Source organism: Garra rufa, chromosome 12, assembly GCF_049309525.1.
Source record: "Garra rufa chromosome 12, GarRuf1.0, whole genome shotgun sequence".
Taxonomy (NCBI): Eukaryota; Metazoa; Chordata; class Actinopteri; order Cypriniformes; family Cyprinidae; genus Garra; species Garra rufa.
In genome coordinates, this window is record NC_133372.1 from 31,848,653 (window position 1) to 31,870,508 (window position 21,856).

General features: G+C 37.0%; 2 protein-coding genes across 3 annotated transcripts in view; one reads left to right on the forward strand and one right to left on the reverse strand.

The window, feature by feature from the left end:
• The window catches only part of gabra5 (gamma-aminobutyric acid type A receptor subunit alpha5), a 42,599-nt gene extending 29,708 nt beyond the window's left edge, over positions 1 to 12,891 (reverse strand). Inside the window, exons 1-7 of the mRNA XM_073851307.1 lie at positions 12,592 to 12,891; positions 12,147 to 12,389; positions 11,562 to 11,646; positions 11,235 to 11,359; positions 8,594 to 8,661; positions 7,950 to 8,170; positions 605 to 687 (exon numbers count right to left, since the gene is read on the reverse strand). Coding sequence (XP_073707408.1) covers positions 605 to 687; positions 7,950 to 8,170; positions 8,594 to 8,661; positions 11,235 to 11,359; positions 11,562 to 11,644 — 580 coding nt within the window. The 5' untranslated portion in view covers positions 11,645 to 11,646; positions 12,147 to 12,389; positions 12,592 to 12,891. The remainder of the gene's footprint in view (positions 1 to 604; positions 688 to 7,949; positions 8,171 to 8,593; positions 8,662 to 11,234; positions 11,360 to 11,561; positions 11,647 to 12,146; positions 12,390 to 12,591) is intronic.
• Positions 1 to 21,856, forward strand: part of gabrb3 (gamma-aminobutyric acid type A receptor subunit beta3) — a 97,000-nt gene that overhangs the window by 15,652 nt on the left and 59,492 nt on the right. Inside the window, exons 2-4 of one of the 2 annotated variants that reach the window (XM_073851305.1) lie at positions 14,125 to 14,172; positions 19,521 to 19,612; positions 19,746 to 19,813. In XM_073851305.1, the coding sequence (XP_073707406.1) occupies positions 14,125 to 14,172; positions 19,521 to 19,612; positions 19,746 to 19,813 (208 nt within the window). Of the gene's footprint in view, positions 1 to 14,124; positions 14,173 to 18,642; positions 19,429 to 19,520; positions 19,613 to 19,745; positions 19,814 to 21,856 lie in introns of those variants that run through there. The other variant, XM_073851306.1, reaches the window with a different exon arrangement.

A 21,856-nucleotide genomic window follows, 5' to 3' on the forward strand; every position in this document is an offset into this window, starting at 1 on the left:
AGAAAGCTGAGCCCATCTCAGGTCATTCCTGGCTTCTTAGCACCAAAAAGCCTTTCTTTCGTGTGCGTGTGCAGTGTGTACATGAGCGCGGGAGGAATGGCAGGACACCTTCCTACTAATCCAGTCCTCAAGTCACCCTCCTCTCTGCAAGCACCAGGTGATAATCTTAATCCTGCTCTTGGACAGGATGCCACGTGATAATCAGACTAAACTGGACTCAGACACACCCTTAACACCAGTCCGTCAAGCTACCTAAATGGGTGAACTTAGTATAAAATTTGTACTCAATTGAGTACAAATACATAGACAAATAAAGACTATTTAGGATTTTGAGTAAATGGGTTGATTCTGCAATCTTAGACCTGCATTGTGTTCATCTAAATAAGAGATACTGTTCATTTGCATTTACTAAATAATCTTGTACTTGAATATTGACTACATACTTCATTAGAGGGGTTCTTTTATGATTTGGATTCTGCTATTTTAAAATAGTTTTATAATGGCATTGAAGCATGTACAATAGTTTTTTTTTTTTTTTTTTTTTTTTTTTTGGCCAGTGGCTAGGTGATTGTTCCTCATTCATAATAAAACATTATGGACTTACAGCTGCCAAATTTTAGTGGGCAGGCGTGAGCATCCATAGGGAAATCCTCCAACTGCATGGGACACTCCGCTGATATGGTCAATCTGAAGAAAGACAAATGAAAATGAAAATTTGTTATTCTTATTTCATCATCAGCATAGTGAAAGTCATCACTGGAACACTGAGTACCTGATTGTAACTAATTGAATCAATGTTCAATGTCTTACTGAAAATCTTCTTAATGTAGCTACAGGCTTGAATAACTTGTGTTTATTAATAGGATGACTGAGCTTGCGTGTATTGAGTGCTCTTAGTATTTATAGAACAAGGGTGCCATCATGTGCCAGAAGTAGGAATGCTGCCAAATCGGTGGAGTAAATCACTGCTAATTCTGGCTTGGCTTATAAGCACACACACATCAACTTACAAAGCACATACATAGCCTACAATGTCATTATGTCTTTAATTATTCAGCTTTCAGTCATGTTTGATTCCATTGTATTTGAAATACAGTAAGATTTTTAATGATCTATTTTGAACTAACGCCGCCGCCTACTGGAATATTTGAGGACTGCAAACAAAAACATTTAGTTCGCTACAATCAGTTCTATCACAAACTAATGAAGACTGATTTAATTAAACTGAATTGTTAAATTAGATCAGATTGACTAAAATAGATAAACTAAAGCTAAATAAAATGACTATTGTTGTTGCTTTTCATCCTTTCTTTTTTATATTATTTTAAGGAATGAACCCGGAAGTCATCATAGTTGTAGTGTAGGTGAACGGAAACTACATCGAATATATATGTTTTCGATCTCATTTATCCAAACAACAAATGAAAAAGTCCATGATAACATTTTAATGACTTTCCATAAAGGATAAAATACTGAGAGATTGATTACATTGGTCAACAAAGAGAAAGATGTCAAATTTGCCGCCACTCCGTCAAATTTTGTATTACAAACACTCACACAGCAGCGTTAACTTGTTTAATGCCAAGGAAACACAAAGTGGCCCTATAGTATTATTTTCATTCAAATTAAAATGATTAGAATACCTTCTTCTTATAAGAATATCTTCAGATTTTAACCTCTGAACTTAAAAATATATATATATATAATATAGGCCTATATTATGAAAACTGTTAGGCCTATACAAAATAAATAAATAACCATAACAAATTGGACTGTGTTTTGCATCTAACATTATTCCAATAGCCGGTAAAAAAACGGTCAACTTAACTTTTCCAGATAATATTATAACACATTTCTTTGCCTTTAGTATGATGACAATACAAAAGTCAACTCTTATTTTTGCAAACACCATGTTGTCTTTATATATAAATAAAAATCACTGTATTTCTTACAAAGCAACCTATAAAATAAGTCTTTATAAGTGAAAACATACGTGACCAGGGACCACAAAACAGTCATAAGGGTCAATATTTTAAAATTGAGATTTATAGATCATAAATAAATAAGCTTTCCATTGATGTATGGTTTGTTAGGATAGGACCATATTTGGCCGAGATACAACTATTTTAAAATCTGAAATCTGAGGGTGCAAAAAAATCTAAATATTGAGAAAATAAATTCTTAGCAATGCATATTACTATTCAAAAATTAAATTTTGATATTTATGGTAGAACATTTACAAAATAATCTCATGGAACATGATCTTTACTTAATATCCTAATCCATAATAATATATGATTTTTGGCATAAAAGAAAAATCGTTCATTTTGCTACATGCTACTTAAGCCTGGTTTTGTGGTTGAGGGTCAAATATTTCCTTTTATATTTTGGGGGATCCTTTGTATCAAAAAGTTTAAACCCCCACTTATGTAGAGAACACTGCAGTGGCTCTGCAGTGTCTCAATCCGCGATCCTGTAGCCCCCTCTAGTGGACCACTTATGAAACACAGTTTTTTAATTCTGTAACTATATTATTTCCTGAAAAGGTCTGAGGCTAAACATAAATGCAGTGAAGATGGATTTTGTATCTGGACAACATTCATTCATTTTATCTGAGAGAGTGCTTCTGAATCCAGTTGCTGGATGTTATATGGAGTATAAGTGATCTAACATGTCATCAGAAATATTAAATGGACGTAGCATCATGTTATTATTGTCCCTCTGTCAAAAGTCAAAAGGTTTCAGGCACTTGCATAAAGTCTGTTTAAATCAATGTTCAAAGTCTGCTGCTAAAGTAAAAGTCATCAGCAAAGCAGTTAGAAGAAATCAAGGATGATCATAGCTAGCATTACCATAATGGCTACAGGATGGCTGCCACCCTGTAGCCATTAAGCCTTTCCCTCAATGTCCCGAATAGAGCCCATTCAATGCTTTGGTGTAAGCAATGCAATAAGAAGTCAGCGCTGACCCTCAGCTGACAGCGTAATGAAGAGTTTGATATTGCCACGCTACTGAAACTGCTTAAAACCCCCATTATCAGCATCTGAGGATGAGACTAGGGTTGAAGGGCCCGTGGTTGTATCTCTCTGACTGGAAATCCTGCGAGAATGTAATTAATGGGGCGGGACACGTGAGGCGCTGTTCCTTCACTTAATCAGCGCAGGGCCTTCATCTCTGACAGCTCCATGATGAATTACTGTATTGGAAAAATGAAGGACTGTCCTCTAAACTCAACCTCCATTCGACCAGCTCACACAACTTTATCAAATCCAGCCATATGGGAGGCGAAGGGCTTGCTATGTACTTACTGAACACTGTTAGTGCTGAGGTCAGCATGGCTGGATGTGGAGACGAAATGATGTGGCACTGGGGCCTTGACAAATCATCAGCGCTCAGAGCTTTATCCTGACGGTGAGCTTTATTTTTTTCTGTGATAGCCCATTAAACCTCATAAATTATTATTTTCTGTCCTTCCTTTGGCAGTCTTACAAATTTCACAGGAACGTTCTGTAGAAGAAGTCAGTATCTCTAAATAATGGTGGCTGATTCTGTGCCAACACCATAGTGTACAAACCTAAGATGTAATTATAAATAATGCACTACTTAAAATACTTCCATTTTTCCATTTATCTAAAAAATTATGGTACATAACAAATCACTACAGGACTCTGTACTAATTTGCACATTCACAGTCAAGTAGCAGTTTGAAAAAACATGGAAAATCACAAATCCGTTTATTATCCAGTGGTATTTTTACAGTTGTACAATTTGTACATTAAAATCAAATATATATTCAACATTAAGGGGGTATCAAAGGTAAAATTTTACCAGTCGTTCATAATGGTTGACCATTAATCTGAATATTGAAGCAGACATGTCCCCCTCAATGTCTATGTTGGTTTATGACCCTCTTTAAATATGTTTGCAATTTTTACAATTATGCCTATACTGCAGAATTTGTCTTAACATCAAGTTCAAGCTAAAAGTTATTTTAAAAACATGCCAGATCCTTTAGAAGATTTGAACATCTCTGATGCAATGTAAAATTGTGAAATTTTACCAATCACTCATTGAAAAATTAATATTGGTCGACCTTTAATCTGAATATTGAAGCGGACGTGTCTCTCTCAATGTCTATGTTGGTTATGACCCTCTTTAAAAATGCTTTTATTGTATATTCACGATTTTTACAATGCATGTTTGCTTACTTCACCATTTGTCTCAACATCAAGCTCGAGCCTGAAGTTATTTTAAAAACATGGCAGATCCTTCAGAAGATTTGACAGTTTCTAGAACATCTCCCTTTTGTTCGGTCTCATAACCTCCTTTTTAACTCTAATAAAAGCCTGTAGACTGCATTCCACTTTTAGAATGTGGGTGGTGAAACTGTTTTGCCCTGCTTTTTCATGGCAGCTAAGGTGCTCCTTTCTATCTCAGCAGGAAAAAAGAAAACCTTACTGCTGATCACTTTTCCGGAAACAATGTGCGCATTAGTGAGTGGTAAAAGGCCCTTTTAATGGTTCGCACTGTTAGGAAATGCAACACTGGGCAGAGTTTATTGTAGGCAAGCTACAATAGCTCCACCATTGATTTCTAAATGACATGCTCCGAGTCATTTCCTCTCAGAGTCATTAATGTTTGATTGATGATCTCGTTCAATCTACGATCTAAAAAAGCAGCTCTATCTAAAGCTTTAGTGATTGAATAATTTTGTAATATGCATTTGGTCTCACAATATACAACGCAGACAATGAAAGAAAAAAACAGCGAAGCTCCGCAAATGAGAAAGGAATGCGTTTTCATGTAAATGAAATGATCCATGTTCTTTGACTTTTTCATTTATTTTATATTGCTTTAGCCCCACTACATGAAATCTAATTGTTACCTCTATGGAAATCTTACCAAGGCCCCTTTGCATTTAATAAAAGCTAATAACTCATTATATAATGGATCGTCATAACTGTAACCTCGGGGAATAAAAACAACTAATACATAACCACCACAATCTAAACATTTTACGATTGTGCTCCTCAAAATTCAGCACTTACTCAAGCAGATTCTACTATCGAGAGGATTTAGTATTGATGCCATTTGAGAACAACAATAGCGGCTTTTATACAGCACTAACACAGCAGTGCACGGTACTTGGCAGTAGATTGTTGCTGATGATAGCATGGAGAGCAGAAACTGTGTGTGTGATTGTAAGTGTGTGCGCGTGTGTGTGTGTGTGTGTTCTCTCCCTCTGCCCTGATACTGCGAGTAATGGAGCAGACAGTCTGTGAAGAACAACTCAACAACAGGGGCATAAAACATACAGCCACATGCCCTCATCCACTTTCTCCTTTTCCTTTGTTTCTATCTCTTGCTTTGTCTCAACCCCTCTCTGGAACACCCTAAGGATGGAACACCCTTGGATGATGGTTCAGGGCACAAAGAGAAAACTAAATAAACTAGATACAGTACATTTTCTGAATAAAATGTGCATGGAGTTTCAACAAAATTAGAATTTGCCTCTGAAACCTCAGTTCACTGCTCAAAAGAATTTTTAAACTTGCAAACAGTAAAATTATCCAGCCAGATGACATAAATGGTGCTTTATCACAAGTGTAAAAATGACATATGATTATGGGTGTGCAATAATGACAATAAAAAATGATGATGACGATAATTAGACAATATTTTGCTGAGTGTGTTATTGGGCTGGTACTTTAGGACTGACGTGGACACCTGATTCCCAAAGCTTTTGATATTCTTCATATTCTGTGCAGTGATTATTTTGCTGCAGTAACAGAAATGAACTTTTTCCAATAAGTTTAAATTGATTTTTAACTATATATACACATATATTTATTATTTTATCTTATAAGGCCATTTTTCTAACCTAATTAAATGTTTGCTCCATCTTCTGTGTCAAATTCTTAAATTTAATCAATAAATTTAAATAGTAAGACACTATCTACCTTATTTCTCACTGAGGAAGTGAGCTGTTTTCTGGTAATGTGTGAGACTTAACAAAGTACTGTTTGCACTACAAACTATTGTGTTCATAATTTAGATAATACATTAAAATAATATGGTAAGATACACCAATTTGCAATATCAAGCAGCAAACAGAGCTGATCCGGAAGCCAGACACATTAAATTTACTAGGTGGATAATAAAAATAAGGATAGGGCTGTTACCAATCAAATTAAATCAGTATCTTTGAATTGAAAAACTTTGCAATTTATTAAAGGCACAAGTGCCATATTTTTTCTTTTGTGATCCGAAAAAATAAGGTCGCTTAATAAGGCTTTAGAACAGCATCTGGTTGTGAAGGTATATATGAACTATAAACTATGAGAGCGAGCGAGCAAAATAAGGGTTAGGCATAAAAGAGTACATAGTTATTGTGTTGGGGCTGCATACCTGGAATTTGCTTAGGGCCCCCAAATCACTAAGTCCGCCCCTGAATGCAGGATATGAATGCAGTTAACCTTCATTTACAAATACATAAATAATATGTTGACGGTTTAAAAACAAAACATTCAATAATGTTATGATATGATGAAAAAAAGTGAAAATATATAAATATAAACTTCAAATCGCCAGTAGGTGGCAGCAAATCACTGCATGAGTAAGTTATTGAGTCATTCATTTAACTAATTCGTTTAAACGTCTGATTCATTCAGCACTGAAACGCTATCCTGTGTCACTCAGAGAAGCAAAACAGTTCTGCTGTGGCTTTGTTTGAAACTACTGATGAAGCAAAACAAAAACAGGAACTTGTGTCTAAAATGTAAGTCAATTAATATTAACTTCTTGTTTATTCGTTTGTAAATTGTATGTGTCTGGCTTCCAGTCTCATCCGCGTCCAGCTATTTTTAGTTGTACAAAAACAGCTCATTTTGCTGCTTGATATTGCAAATTGGTGTCTTACTATATCATTTTAATGTATTACTGTTTACTGCATGTTTCATTTGCAATCGTACTGATATTTGGAGAAACTGTACTCTTTGTGTGATAATTAGCTATATCAGATGATACAAATATAAAAATCAGGCGGGGGCATATTTGCCCCTTTATCTTGAATTTTGAGGAATTCTGAATGTATTTTAACAGGCTAAATCACACTAAATCAGTTTTTTTTAAATGTTATAGTGTATGCGTAAACTCTCTGGGTGTTTTTTTTTTTTGGTTTTGATATACTCGATAATGTTGAATTGCATATTGTTTAAACAACAATTCCGATATCGTAGACAATTGCACACCCCTACACATGCTCAGTAATAATGGACTGAAATTTACAAAAATTAGTAACATTTTGCCATGTATGCCATCATTTTCTACATTACATTTAATTAATTTTCCAAATTAACTTTAAAAAAAGAAACAGATATTAATTTTTAATATGTTGTGTTGTGGCCTGTGAATATGTTAGCAGGGCAACCAGATTATAGATAGATAGATAGATAGATAGATAGATAGATAGATAGATAGATAGATAGATAGATAGATAGATAGATAGATAGATAGATAGATAGATAGATAGATAGATAGATAGATAGATAGATAGATAGATAGATAGATATGGGTATGAAATATAAATAGAAAAGGAGAAAAAAACAAACTGACGTAACCTCTTGTGAATAGACAACATTGGAAAAAATGTATAGAGAGAAATCTTAGCTTTAGCAGGGGCAAGCTGAACATTCCCACTGAGATTGTACGATGTGGAACATGAGATGCTGAGTTCTGCGGGAGCCGAGTTCATGTGTGCTTAACACATCTGTCACATGGCAGAAGGTTCAACAGTGCAAAACAGGGGTGAGGAGGGCATAAATGAGATGAAGGTCAAATGTATGACTGTACAACCCATAACTACTCAAATCCATTCATGCACACAGCAGTTCACATACTGTGAAATGACAAGGCGCTTAAACTGTGAAATGACAAAGCTTAAATTGTACCTCATGGTGTACAGCAATGTCCCATCATCCTTCAATCTCAGAAGCTTGTTGGGCGTTGTCATGTTGTGAGCAATGGATTTTTTGCCATTAAGGAAAAAGGTGTCTGGTGTCCAGATGTTGCTGGCCAGCAGGTTATTCAGAGGTAGCATCTCCATTGGCCCCTTGAAACACAAACGCTCATCCTTCCAGCTTTGACGGAAAAACACATCAATGGTGTATTCCTGTTGAAAGACAAAAGTCGGTGTCATTAGTGTGTACCTGAAGGCAGGGTCGTTGTGGGGGACCCTGCAGGCCCTGTGATGAGGAGGGGTGCACTAAGGCATCCCCATAAACTTTTTCTCCAGTGGCCCATCAATTACAGCAACGACCTTGCCTGAAGGCAGAATCAAATGTGTCACATGACTGCATATAAAAACGAACAATAGTATCATTCATCAGATCGTACTTTGACCTACCTAAGATATTGCATGCAGAATATAAGGGAATGTTGCAGAGGTGAAGTAATGTCACAGATGGAGGCAGGATTTAATGAAGGGGGTCTTGATGAAGACAGATCTCGGGTGGAAATTTCCAGCTGTAGAGGTTAATGAATGGTGTTTCTTCATGAAGAAAGGATATGGTTGAAATATTTATAAAATATTTACCATCTCAGTATCTGACACTGGTCCAAAGCTGGTCACAAAGATGTTGGTCTTAATTTCTGTCACTTTCTCTGTAAAATCACAAACATATTGCGATTTAATTGATTAAATTGGGGTGATTGCATATCTATCTATCTATCTATCTATCTATCTATCTATCTATCTATCTATCTATCTATCTATCTATCTATCTATCTATCTATCTGTCTGTCTGTCTGTCTGTCTGTCTGTCTGTCTGTCTGTCTGTCTGTCTGTCTGTCTGTCTGTCTGTCTATCTATCTATCTATCTTCTATCTATCTATCTATCTGTCATGTATCTGTGGGTCTATCATCTGTCTATCTGTCTATCTGTCTATCTATCTATCTATCTATCTATCTATCTATCTATCTATCTATCTATCTATCTATCTATCTGTCTGTCTGTCTTTCTTTCTATCTATCTATCTATCTATCTATCTATCTATCTATCTATCTATCTATCTATCTATCTATCTATCTATCTATCTATCTATCTATCTATCTATCTATCTATCTATCTATCTATCTATCTATTGCCCTGCCAACCACAGGCTCCAACACAAAAATACTACAAACTGATCATTTTTTCTTTGTATTTAATTTGTATAATTAATTAAATATAATGTGAAAAATCATGACATACATGCGAAATGTTAATGGTTGTTTAGTAATTTTCAGTCCATTATTACTGATGCTACCAAAACTAATAATGCCATTTTTGCACTTTATATACACACACACACACACACACACACACACACACACACACACACACACACACACACACACACACACACACACACACACACACACATACAGAGAGAAACTACAATTAAAGCCATTTTAAAATATATAATTTTAAATAAAATAAATGGTAAATGAAATAAAATATAAAAAAACTTTTTATTTCAGCTAGCAAGGTAACATTTTTTTTATTTAGTTTAACTTAACTATTAAAAATTACTATTTACTATTTATAATAGTATAAAAATACTATTACTATTAAAAATTAATTAGTATTAACTAAATATGAATGTGTGTGTGTGTGTGTGTGTGTGTGTGTGTGTGTGTGTGTGTGTGTGTGTGTGTGTGTGTGTACCTGGTATTCATCACGTTATGGGGACACAAGGATAGGAATACCAGTAGATTTTGACCTTGTGGGGACATTTCTCAGGTCCCCATGAGGAAACAGGCTTATAAATCATGCACAATGAGTTTTTTTGATGAAGTAAAAGTGTGCACAATCTCCCGTGAGGGCTAGGTTTAGGTGTAGGGTAGGTGTAGGGCGATAGAAAGTACGGTTTGTACAGTATAAAAACCATTACGCCTATGGAATGTCCCCATAAAACATGTAAACCCAACATGTGTGTGTGTGTGTGTGTGTGTGTGTGTGTGTGTGTGTGTGTGTGTGTACCTGGTATTCATCACGTTGTGGGGACCAAATGTCCCCACAAGGATAGGAATACCAGTAGATTTTGACCATGTGGGGACATTTCTCAGGTCCCCATGAGGAAACAGGCTTATAAATCATGCACAATGAGTTTTTTTGATGAAGTAAAAGTATGCACAATCTCCTGTGAGGGCTAGGTTTAGGTGTAGGGTAGGTGTAGGGCGATCGAAAGTACGGTTTGTACAGTATAAAAATCATTACGCCTATGGAATGTCCCCATAAAACATGTAAACCCAACATGTGTGTGTGTGTGTGTGTGTGTGTGTGTGTGTGTGTGTGTGTGTGTGTGTATACTAAATATAAATGTGTGTGTGTGTGTGTGTGTGTGTGTATATATATATGTATGTATGTATGTATGTATATAGAATAATGTATATTTAATATAAAATGTGCAGAATTTCCATTAAAAGTATGGTTTGATTCGGCCACTTAATTTAGTTGCATTCATTTTTTAAATGAAAAGCAATTAATTTCATTTGCCTGATTGCACTTTCCCTCTCAAAGCACTAAATCAAGTTCAATGCCATCATTTGTCAACTGACATCACATTGCTGCTGCTACAGATATGAGATGTGCTCCCTTGAACTCTCTGACGTGGAAACAGAGCAGCCTGTGTTTATTCTCTTTCTCTGCTATATTGCCATGCTTTCGACCTCTGAGAACAATGAACCTGCACCTTTGGAAAAGAACGATAGCTTTCTCAAGGTCAGCAGCTACATTCATATCCCTCTCTCACTCCCTCTCTCTCTCTTCCTCTGTCTCTAGCAAGAACACTGTAATTGAGAGTGCCGGAAAATAGTGGCCGTTTGATTTTCAGAGGAGCAGGCAATTTCAGCGATCACTTCTGCTCGGTGCAAACATCTGCTGTATAAAACACAGATTTTTTTTCTTTTCTTTTCTATGTACTTTTCCTCACAGTTAGTAGATTGAATAGAAGCAGCATCTCTCTCTTTTTTTATGAAAGTCCTTCATGCTGCTGTCACGATGGAATGTGCAGGCGTTCTCTCTGTTTTTTCAAAACCCATCTGCCTTTATCTGAACACATCTTTTCAGAATAACTACCAGAGGTCAATGCCAGAGATAAATGCCACTAAGAAAAAAAAAACACCTCTCGCTAAAGCACGATTTTGCTACAGATCAGGTTTTAGAGATGGAAGTGGTATCTAGGCAGTTTACCTCCAAGCCCAGGTCGCAGTCTGTTATCGTAGCCATCCAGCAATCCATCCAGGATTCGTGTGAATACTGTGATGTTATCATTGAGCTCTGTCTCTTTAGGAATCCCTGTAGTAGTCTGGGAAAGGCTGATGCACAAGACCACAAAGATAATTAATAACTACAAGTATTAACTCCCATCCTCCCTTCAAACATGACCACAATCATATAGTGGTTTGGAAATCCGAATCAATATAGACATATGCTATCTTACATTAACTGACTCCTGCAATAAACTAGAAAAAAGATCAGCAAGAAATAGACAAGTTATACGATGAACATGCAATCTACCTCAGACGGCAGGTGAAAGTCATGAACAAAACACCGACCCACAGACTTCTCATTTTAGCGTTGCAGTGTGGTCCATATCCCATGCCTGCAAAAGTCCAGCACAGGGAGTTCAATACAGTACTATGATAATCTGACCATTCTCTACTAAACGAGATTTTGGGTATGTGCATAATTCATAAAACAGGATGCTCATTAAACTTACTAAAAAAAAAAGAGCAATTAAGCAAAAGTGTTAACCAAATACTTTTTTATTAGTAATATTATTGATGCAAATGCAATGTTGTCTTCATTTCGTTTTAATTATAATGTTATTCATGTGCTAATTAAAATAATTATTTATTTATTTTTACGCATTTCCATTGTCAAGAATGCGTTCTCTGTTTTTATGCATGTCCGTTGAATGTCAGTTTACTACATTTCTTTCAACGTGACCGTTTGTAAAAAGCTGTAGGAGCGCTGAGTTTGCAGCAGCTGTAATTCATAGTTTTAACAGCCTCTGGCGTATAAACTTGTCGAACATTTATAGTGAGTCCTACAAAGCAGAGTTGAGCAGAGACAGTGTACAGTAAAAGCCTCGTATCTTACCTTAAATACCTGAATGGTGCAGTGGATCCACGTTGAACAACTGCAATGAATTCCTTTTGAAGCAGTGAGCAAAATCCCGCAACGTTCAGTTTACAGCAGTAGTGTGATGCGTTGTTCTTCAGATATATCCAGTCTTAACCATACAGGCTCATTGTTCCGTCCTCTTTTACGATTCAGTGACTGAACAACCGCTGCAGAGCATCCCTTCCTTTCCCCCGCATTCCAAAGACCTCTTCATCACTCCTAAATCCAATTGAACGACAATAACCAGACAGCAAAACAGCCCTTAAAACAGTCTTTTGTTTCTGTCTCCCCTCAAGTCAACACATCCCCTTTAACAGACCATTACTTTCCCCCTTCTTCCCTACAGTATGTGTACGACATCTCAACGCTTATCTGCGCAACCGTTCAAGCGTTACAGAGTTTAACAGGATTCTCCGCTTACCGGGTCGCCGGTTTGGACGTCCGTTGCTCTCCCCACTCTAGTCCGACTGTCACTCCAGTGGCATTTGTTCGCGTTTGGGACCAAAGTAATAGGATGTCACCTCCGCGCTCGCTGCATAATTACCCCCCGAGGGAAATTTGAGCGGCCGTTTGGGGTTTGAAACTTATCTTGTTTGAGCTTATTCAGAGAAAAGCGCGATTACCTTGGCGCCGGCGTGCGTTACGAGCGTGGACGCCAGAAAATGAGTGGATTTCCCAACAATTCTGCTTACTAGGCATTTTGCGCGCAAGCGTTTACCCCTAGGCAGCCCCCCTGCGCCAGGCTGTTTAATGAAGACTGGCTTCCTCAACATGCGGACTATTATATCTCCACTGGGGATATTTATGGTTTAAAAGTATCAGTTTTACTGAATTAAACGGGTTGTAAATTAGAGAATCGTCTTGAGGATAAATTAAAAGATATAAAGTAATGAAGGTATCAGTCAAAGACACATAATATTGATTTGGCAGGACTAGTTTCAAAAAATGGTTTGCGTGAAATTGATTATTGTTTTATAAGAAACAGAATAGGCAAGTAGTAATGAGGACAGCCATCAGAGGGAACTCTAATCCCATTTTTTTTTCTGATGCTGACTATCACTGCAGTGCTTCAGTCGATAAATGAAAACCTTAAAAAGCTCTACCTGCTCCAATTTCATGTTGTGCATAAGTGAGAAGAACTTATTGAACTAGTTTCTTTTTTAAATGACACCCTAATGCTGATTTGGGCTGACGGGACATCTGGGACATGTCTTAAATGTCGTACACATCACAGAAAAATATGAAAAAATGTGGCACAGTGCTATTCGATTATGCAAAATCCTGATCCACTTCAACTTCAAATATAAAACAAGCATGTGTATTAAAGAATTCCAGTAAAACACACTCACTTTGGATATCTAGACTAGAATAAAGAAATGCATGTTGAAGACGTCCCATTGGTTTACAGCAAGAGAACCGAAGAAAGTCTTTGATTCAAGCGAGTAAATTAAACATCTGCTTTGGGTTGGCTTTAATGGTCACAGTGCTATTGAGAAAAAAAAACACGTATCCGTTAGGACGAAATTGTTCATGAAGATTGTACAGACAGTTGTGTTGTGTAGGTATAATCTGATATTGGAGTCATGTTTTGGGGATTGATTCATTTTTGAAGCGCTTTAGTCTGACTGCTGATTGACTTCATTGATGTGGACTCCAGAGATTTTCACACGAGAGCAGCTGTTACTTCTACAGTCCACCTGTGTCCTGCATCTGATAATCCTGATCTAGTTGTGCGTGTGTGTACTGTATATGCACGTTAAACAGATCTTTAATAAAAAAGATTAACATAATGATACAATTTGAACTCAAGACATGTTAAAAGTAATATATTTGGATATGGTTTACTAGACAGAATCAGAAACATCACAACTGTTTACAGAATGTGTTCATTTTAAAATTAGTAACATGGCATTGAATAATGGGAATAGTAACATCACCTCCCTCTGTTTTGCAGGAATGCAGTGGATGGGAATAAAAAGCTGTTTGCAATCTATGACACCAGGTAAGTTACTCATTGTTTATTATAAAAAACTACATTTCATAACATTTTACACTTACTATTGTTTACTGCATATTAGAAAATTTCACCCAATAATTAAAACTAGAATTTACCGAGAATTTACCCACCCAGATTTCAGAGAAATTAGCATGACATCACTTGCTCACTAATGGATCCACTGCAGTGAATGGGTGCCGTCAGGATGAGTCCAAACTGCTGATAAAATCATCACAGTAATTCACAGCGTGACTCCAATCCATCAATTAAAGTGTTGTAAAATGAAAAGCTGCATGTTTGTAATAAACAAATCCATCATTAAGATGTTTTTAACTTAAAACCACAGCTTCCAGCTAAAATATGATTCCTATATCCATGAAATTGACTTCTCCAGTGAAAAAGTGTCTAATTAGTTCATACGTGAAAACAGTTCCAAGTAAATATGTTGGAGGATTTTGATGTAAGAGAAATACAGTGGATGGACTGAAGAACTTGTTTTATGAATTATGGACTGGTATTTTGGCCAGAAGCAATGATTCTTAATGATGGATTTGTTTCTTACAATAACAAAAACATTAGAGTTAGGGTTAACCCTAACAGTTTTTAACTTAACAAGTTATTAATTGAAATCATGTTGTGGATTATTATGATGTTTTTATTAGCTGTATGAACTCTCATTCTGACAGCACCCATTCATCGCCTAGGATCCACTGGTAAGCAAGTGAGATAATGCTACATTTTTTTCAAATCTGTTGGGATGAAGAAACAAACCCATTTACATTTCAAATGGCCTGAGGGTGAGTAAATTTTAAGCAAATCTTCATTTTTAGGTGAACTATTCCTGTAACATCTCTTCCGTAGAATCGCAAGAGTCTGAATACGTCAATAGGTATTATGAATGAATTTGCAGAGTTCTGTCTTAATCTAAAACAAATCAGACCCACAATGTCAGCCACGTACATACATTATTCATTCAGCACAGTGCAATATTCACTCCATCCAGAGGATCTATTTATTTGTGTCCATTTAATCTGGAGGGGGTGGCGGGGGCGTGTGGAGGAGAGAGGTCTTCTGCATCTGCGATTTGACACAAATGGAAAGAAAAACCCTTTCAATGGAAGCCAGTACAACCATGTTTTCATTCCCCCCCCTTTAGCGATACTGCCTCACCTCTACAGTAGATCAAAAAACCGCTTTGATAGTCCAGTGGGCGAAATAAAGCAAAGTGCCTTGTGAACTTGCGGACATGGCCTTATACCTCACAATTAGAGGGGTCAGAGGACACCAGTCATTTTAAAGGCAGAGACAGGGATCATAGTAAAAGGTTCCAGTCCTCCCACAGCCTGTTTGACTAGTGTTACTTTAAAGGCTTTAACAGCATTTGGGTTGGTGTGTGACCGTGACTTGGTGCCATTTGCTCAGCCCACACACTGAGGAGCCTTTGCATTTGCAGATGATGTGTGAGTGGAGTGCTTTGTTTGGATGATGGGATGTGGGTGTGTGTGGGTAAGTGCTGTTCAGAGCTACCCTCGCTTTCCATCTCTCTCCTTATAGTATCTGCTCTTCATAAACATCTATGCTGCAAGAAGCTTCAAAATCATTCCCTGTATGTATGGCTACAAAGAAATTCCCAGAAACATTTTTTCTGCAACAATATTGAATAATTTATACTCTATTAATCCCAACATTGAGGTGAACAAAGTACACAAATTCTAAGATGTTAAGTTGTAGTTCTGTATGGAATGGGGTTGTCGCAAAAAAAATATTCAGAACTGAATAATTAATGATTTTCCAGTTCATGAGTTTGAATTGCCATGCCCTAGAGAAATTAAAACTGAAATTTGAAATGAAATAAAGGGAAAATAAATGTGCTCAATTGAATAAAAAAATCAATGCAGGTAATGCATCCTGGGAAATGTAGTGCTCTTTCACATTGGTCCAAACATTTTTTTGTAAATATGAAAATATAATTTTTTCAATGTTTTGCCAAGCCAACACTGAAATTCTGTAAAAAGTTATTTATTAAATACGATGAAATCGAAAGAACTAAAATTACATATATAAATCTATCTATCTATATTTGATTCAATATATAAATCAAATACAAATTTCTGTTAGTCTACTTTGAAACTTGGTTTTTAACCAATGTTTTGCCAAGTCAATATTGAAAGTGGAAACATTGAAACTTTACTTTTCTTAACATTATTGTTATGAATTTAAAATTCAATTAATTTTATTTTAATTTACTGTTACTTTTCTGTTATTGAAGCCATATCTATTGTATAAAGCTGGACTTAATTCCATTTCCCTTCAAATTCAAATTGCAATTCTGCATTTAAACTCAGAAACTGACATGGAATTTAAAAAACATTCAATGAATGGTTACCCTGGTACAGACAGAACCAATGTCCTAAAATAGATTAAACAAGATTTGCTATCAATAAAAAATGAGAAGGGTTTGAATATATCTATCATTATAGACTAATGTAGTCCTAACACTTTTTCAGGCACTGACTCAAAAGCTAAATATTGCTACACTAACAGTATGTACCTGAGGACACAAGAAGAACAAGCATCCAATAACATCTTAGTGGAGTCTCAACCCTCGCCTCTCTCTGGAATAAAGCTTCTGAAACAGTACCAGGAAGCACAGCCACATCCCTCTGCATCCGGCGTCTGCTTGTAAAAGCATTAGGGCGGCATGAGTCCGCACACTACAGTCTTAATGCAGCATGAGGGATTTAAGAAGGCCACTAACTTCAACCACTGACTGTGTCAAATCCACCAACAGCTCTCGTAAACAGCCTTTCCATTCAGTCGGAACAATGCAGACCTGTTTTTTGAACACAGGTCAAATTAACAGGATTAGTTTAATGAGTTTTTAAAGCTTGGTAGAAGCCATTACACTTGTGCTTAATCTCCAGCAGACTGTCAAGCCTCACTGAAAATCTGATTATGTATAATAAAATTGTCTAGAGGCTAAATGGAGAAGCCTTAATATCCATTGATGGGGAGTGGTGGTGAGAACAAGTAATATATCAGATTGATTATATCACAGAAGGTGTCAATAAAGCAGAATTATCCTTCTTCCACTCTGTCACATGATGTTCTGTTTATCACTATTAGTATGCGTGCGCGTGCACGCAGAGGTACAGTACAGATGTCCTAATAAATGTAATGTTCTAATAAAATTCGAAAGCACTTCCATTTGATACCACCATACCTTGCTGTAGCAGATATATGCAGCTGAAATGATCCTCTCAGAACGAGAGAGGGAGAGATTACTATACTATTGTCCATAACACTCAAATGGAAGGAATGAGCTGAGTAGCAACTTCGTACACCCAGAATGCAATTGCTAAGCTTTTGTGCTATAGAGTGTTTTCACAACGCGTCATCAATCGGCCATAATGGCGGCACTAAATGTAAACAATGCCACTGAACCGAACAAAACCCGCATATTTTGCTGATTATTGCAGCTGAAAATGGTCAATTATTGTCATGCTTTGGGCTGTACTAATCGGTCAGACCAGGAAAAAAGATTTGGAGTACTATAAACAGCCAAAAGTTAAAACAAACCAAAGAGAAGAATGCAAAAGACTGTCTGAGGAACAAAAGGCATTTGTGGGTGGCCAAACTGAACCAGGATTTCCAGGACAAGAATCTTAACAACATTCATGTTTGTTCTTATAATTTCCGGTTTAGGTAGGTGAAATATTAGGGTAATATCTTAATTAATCCTGCTTGTACATATCGTCACCACCTACTAACTTTAGTTTGTCAAAACATTGCTCCCTTTCCTGCTTACTAAGTCTTTCTCTGTATGATTTAGCAGCCTCCACACATTTTGTCCATGGTTCAGTAGTACATTAACCGTGCAATCCACGCTGTTGTTTACATCCCAGTATTGCTAATATGGCTGTGCATCTGGAAACTGACCAAATCGTGACCTAAGTGCAAACCCTCTATATTTGTGTCGCGTACATCTATAATAAAAGTGATATTAGTGATTATCTACTTGCAAGTTTGACTTTTTCCTCACCAATACTCATTCAAACTTCTGTGATTACTGTAATTTTGTTGATTAAAGGAATCAATACTTCTATGGCCCCTCCCCTAACCTGTGTTTCTGACTTTTTGTGTTCAAGTCATGGTAAGAAACCATCAATGATGTCTATTTGACCAGAAAATGATGAATTTGCAACACAAGAAGTCGTGACTCAGTCATCCTTGAGGATTTGTTGTAGGCTGCTTTCTTCCTTACAAAGATTGCAAATGTACACCCACCAGCAACAATGGCAAAGCAGCGGAGCTGTTTATGAATAAATCGCCTAAAATACTTACCGTTTTATTGCTCTTCATGAACGATGAGTTAAACAGAGGGGAAACCCCTCCCAGTCGTTCCTTTCAACTTTTACTTAAGCGTATACGCTTTTTCAACTAGATCATGAACCTGACGAAACCACGCGTTTTTCGTTCAAAAACGACATATAGAGTAGTTATGTTTTTTGTTTAGAATGACATGTTGAAAGAATTCTTTCAGTAAACTCCGCTCTACACAGTAACAAAACGCGTTCGCGCCGAAGCTTGTGGAATGTCACGTGACCAGTTTACTTATAGTGAAGTCCTCGTGCTCCCATAGCAATTTCATCACACTCCGGTCGAGTCGGTCATCAGTTGTCGAATCAATAGCCGAACTTTCAGTTTCAATTTTTTAGTTTCCAATTCTCACGGTTTCCCGAGCGAACACCTAACAACAGGCGTTTGTTGGCTACATGTGAACAAGAAGTCAACTGACTCGTCCTTTGCTTTTAGCTGAAACATAAAAAGAGGCGTAAGACTGAGACTTCAGCAGAGGGTGTAGATTCGGGACAGCACAGCTACGGGCGTAAAAACCGAAGGATGGAGATCTGGCTGAGCCCCAAACACCGACTCCCCTGCTGCAAGCTCCGGTAGTGTCTTGGGCAAAATGCATTGTATTTACCGAGCACCTAACCAAATAACGCAGTCTCCGCAAGAGAGCGAAAACCCGGATCGCAGCGATTTGTTTACGCGCGTTTGACAGTAATTGGAGTTCTTTAGCAAAGACCCACTGATGGAATAACGTAACCTGTTACCTACGCAAGGAAACCTTACAACGTCCGTTTTGTCGCTCGATTCCTTGCCTGAAAGAGTATAAGGAATGTTTGGAATACAGAAACGAAGGCTGTTTGGTGTTCTTTCATTACCGGTAATTGTGGCAGTGATGTGCTGTGCTCAAAGGTAAGAAGAGCTGGTGGAGACCATGGCGCGGGAGCGTAGACCTCCTGGGCTTTAATATGATGGAAATAACCTTCTTTATTATCTCTTTTCAGCGCCAATGAACCAGGAAACATGTCTTTTGTCAAAGAGACCGTGGACAAGCTTTTGAAGGGCTATGACATTCGTCTTCGACCAGACTTTGGAGGTATGATGTTTGCTCACGTCATTGTTTCATACTTTTAAGGTTACGTAAGTTTTTCAAAATAGTTTTAAAGACTGATATAGGTTAATAAATAATTTCATTGAACTTAAAGATTAAGTTTCTCTTCTCATTTAAGGTGCACCGGTCGCAGTTGGCATGAGCATTGATGTGGCAAGCATAGACATGGTGTCTGAGGTCAACATGGTATGTCTGTTTATATCTTTAATTATTTATTGCACTATTGATAAGTAGCAGACCTTTGGACATGTCCTGTGATTCTGTGTACCAGAAGGAGCTTTTAATGGCACTGTCCATGGTGCTGAAATCTCATAGCTTAGTTTCATCTGCCTGTGAGTGATAGAGCTTTGCTCAATCTGTTTTAGTGCCAAGGTCTGGTAAGGAAAGTGTTTTTAATATTAAAATCCTGCCATTGTGGAGGATGTGGTGTTTTCTCATCATGTTAATGCTTTCGTAGTGCAGATCAGCACCAGCAAATCACTTCCAGTGTCAGATGCTCACTTTTATTATGATTTGAAAGATATCCTACTTGTTTCAGAATTAGAAACTTTATCAGTGTATTTTTTGCCAGTCAAAGCAACTACTGAGTGTATTACAGTGTTTACGGTTTGTTAACAGATAGTGAAAAGTTAAAAGTTTGATTTGGAGCATTTGTTTATCCAGCATGATTTGTTTATCTATATTCAATTTTATTTTGACTGTAGAACTCATGCTGATTTGATTATACCTGTCAGAAACATTGTATCAAAAGTCCTCAGCGGTCCATGTCCACATCAGCATATGAGACAGGGTTGTCTCCATGGTGACTGTGTCCATTTCATAGTCATGAATATGCAGATGGTTAGCCCTCTCACCTAGGCACTGACTGGAGGATGCTGTCAGCTTAGAGTCCCACAAGGGGATGGGCACATATGCTAAAGACACAGCTTGACTGTGACACAAGAAGTGATCATCAGTCACCTGGACCTGTGTTTGTACAGTTGTAAAGTTGATGGACACTGACATGATGAAATTGTTCCATATCTGTCAACTAGTTATGCTTCAAAATGAACTTATTTGCACTTTATTTTCAATTTTTGACTCTTTTTGATTTTTTGAAGACTTAATCTGTTCTCAGATAAGCTTTGATTTGCCCTGCCATTGTGTCAAATTAGAGGATATGTGTGCTAGAGGTTTGATGCCTGTCACTGTGGTCTTACCTTTAAAGGTGAGAGTTTGAACAAGGTGCACTAATCCTAGATTACCCTTAAACACGTCCGCTGGATCTCAGAGCAGTGGAAGTCACACCCGCCCAATCACAAAAAATCATACTCTTACAACTTGAAAAATCTTTTGGAAGCCTGTTTCTGCCACAGAATGAAATGAAATTAATTTAATAATTTTGACTTTATCTCACAATTCAGATTTTTTTTGCTCACAGTTCTAAGAATTCTAAGAATTGCAAGATATAAATTAAGAATTGTGAGATATAAACTCAGAATTCTGACTTTCTCATAGTTCTGAGTTTATATATCCCAATTCCAAAAATTTGTGAGTTTACATCTCACAATTATTTTTTTTCTGCACCAGAATAATAATAAAAGGTAATTGCAACTTTTTTTGTCACGGATGTTTATATCTGAGTTTATATCTCACAATTAGGAAATTTTTTCTCAGACTTGTGAGGAAAAAAAAGAATTCTGAGATATAAACTTGAGAGGAAGCCCGAATTGTGAAATAAAAAGTTGGCGGTAACTTCCCTAATAGCTGGCATGGTTTCTCATTTTTAAATATTTGTCTCTGAAATTAGGCTGATTTTCCAGGTTAATAAGCTTTTAGCTTGTATTACTCTTGATTTAGTTTTATCTGTGAGTAAAAAAAACTCCAAACTCATTATTGCATCATCCAGCACTTGTTGTCATGTGAGATGTGTGCTGTTCTGATTGGAGCTGTCTGTAATGCAGTGCCACTCAGCCCAAATGTTCTGCCCACATCTTTCCTTTCACTCACTTCTCCCACTCACTGTAGAGACGCATTGATCAGTGCATTTTGCAATATTAAGACCATTAATAATTAAACACAGCCACGCTTAGTCTTATCAGGTATGTGAATAATTCACCATAGCCACATTTAGCGTTAGTTCTCCCGTGGAGTAAAACTGACCCTGTCAGCATGAAATATTAACTTAATTTGTAGCTGAAATCAACAGTGCTGCAGACATTAGCCCGGTTGATGAGGTTAGCCATGTGA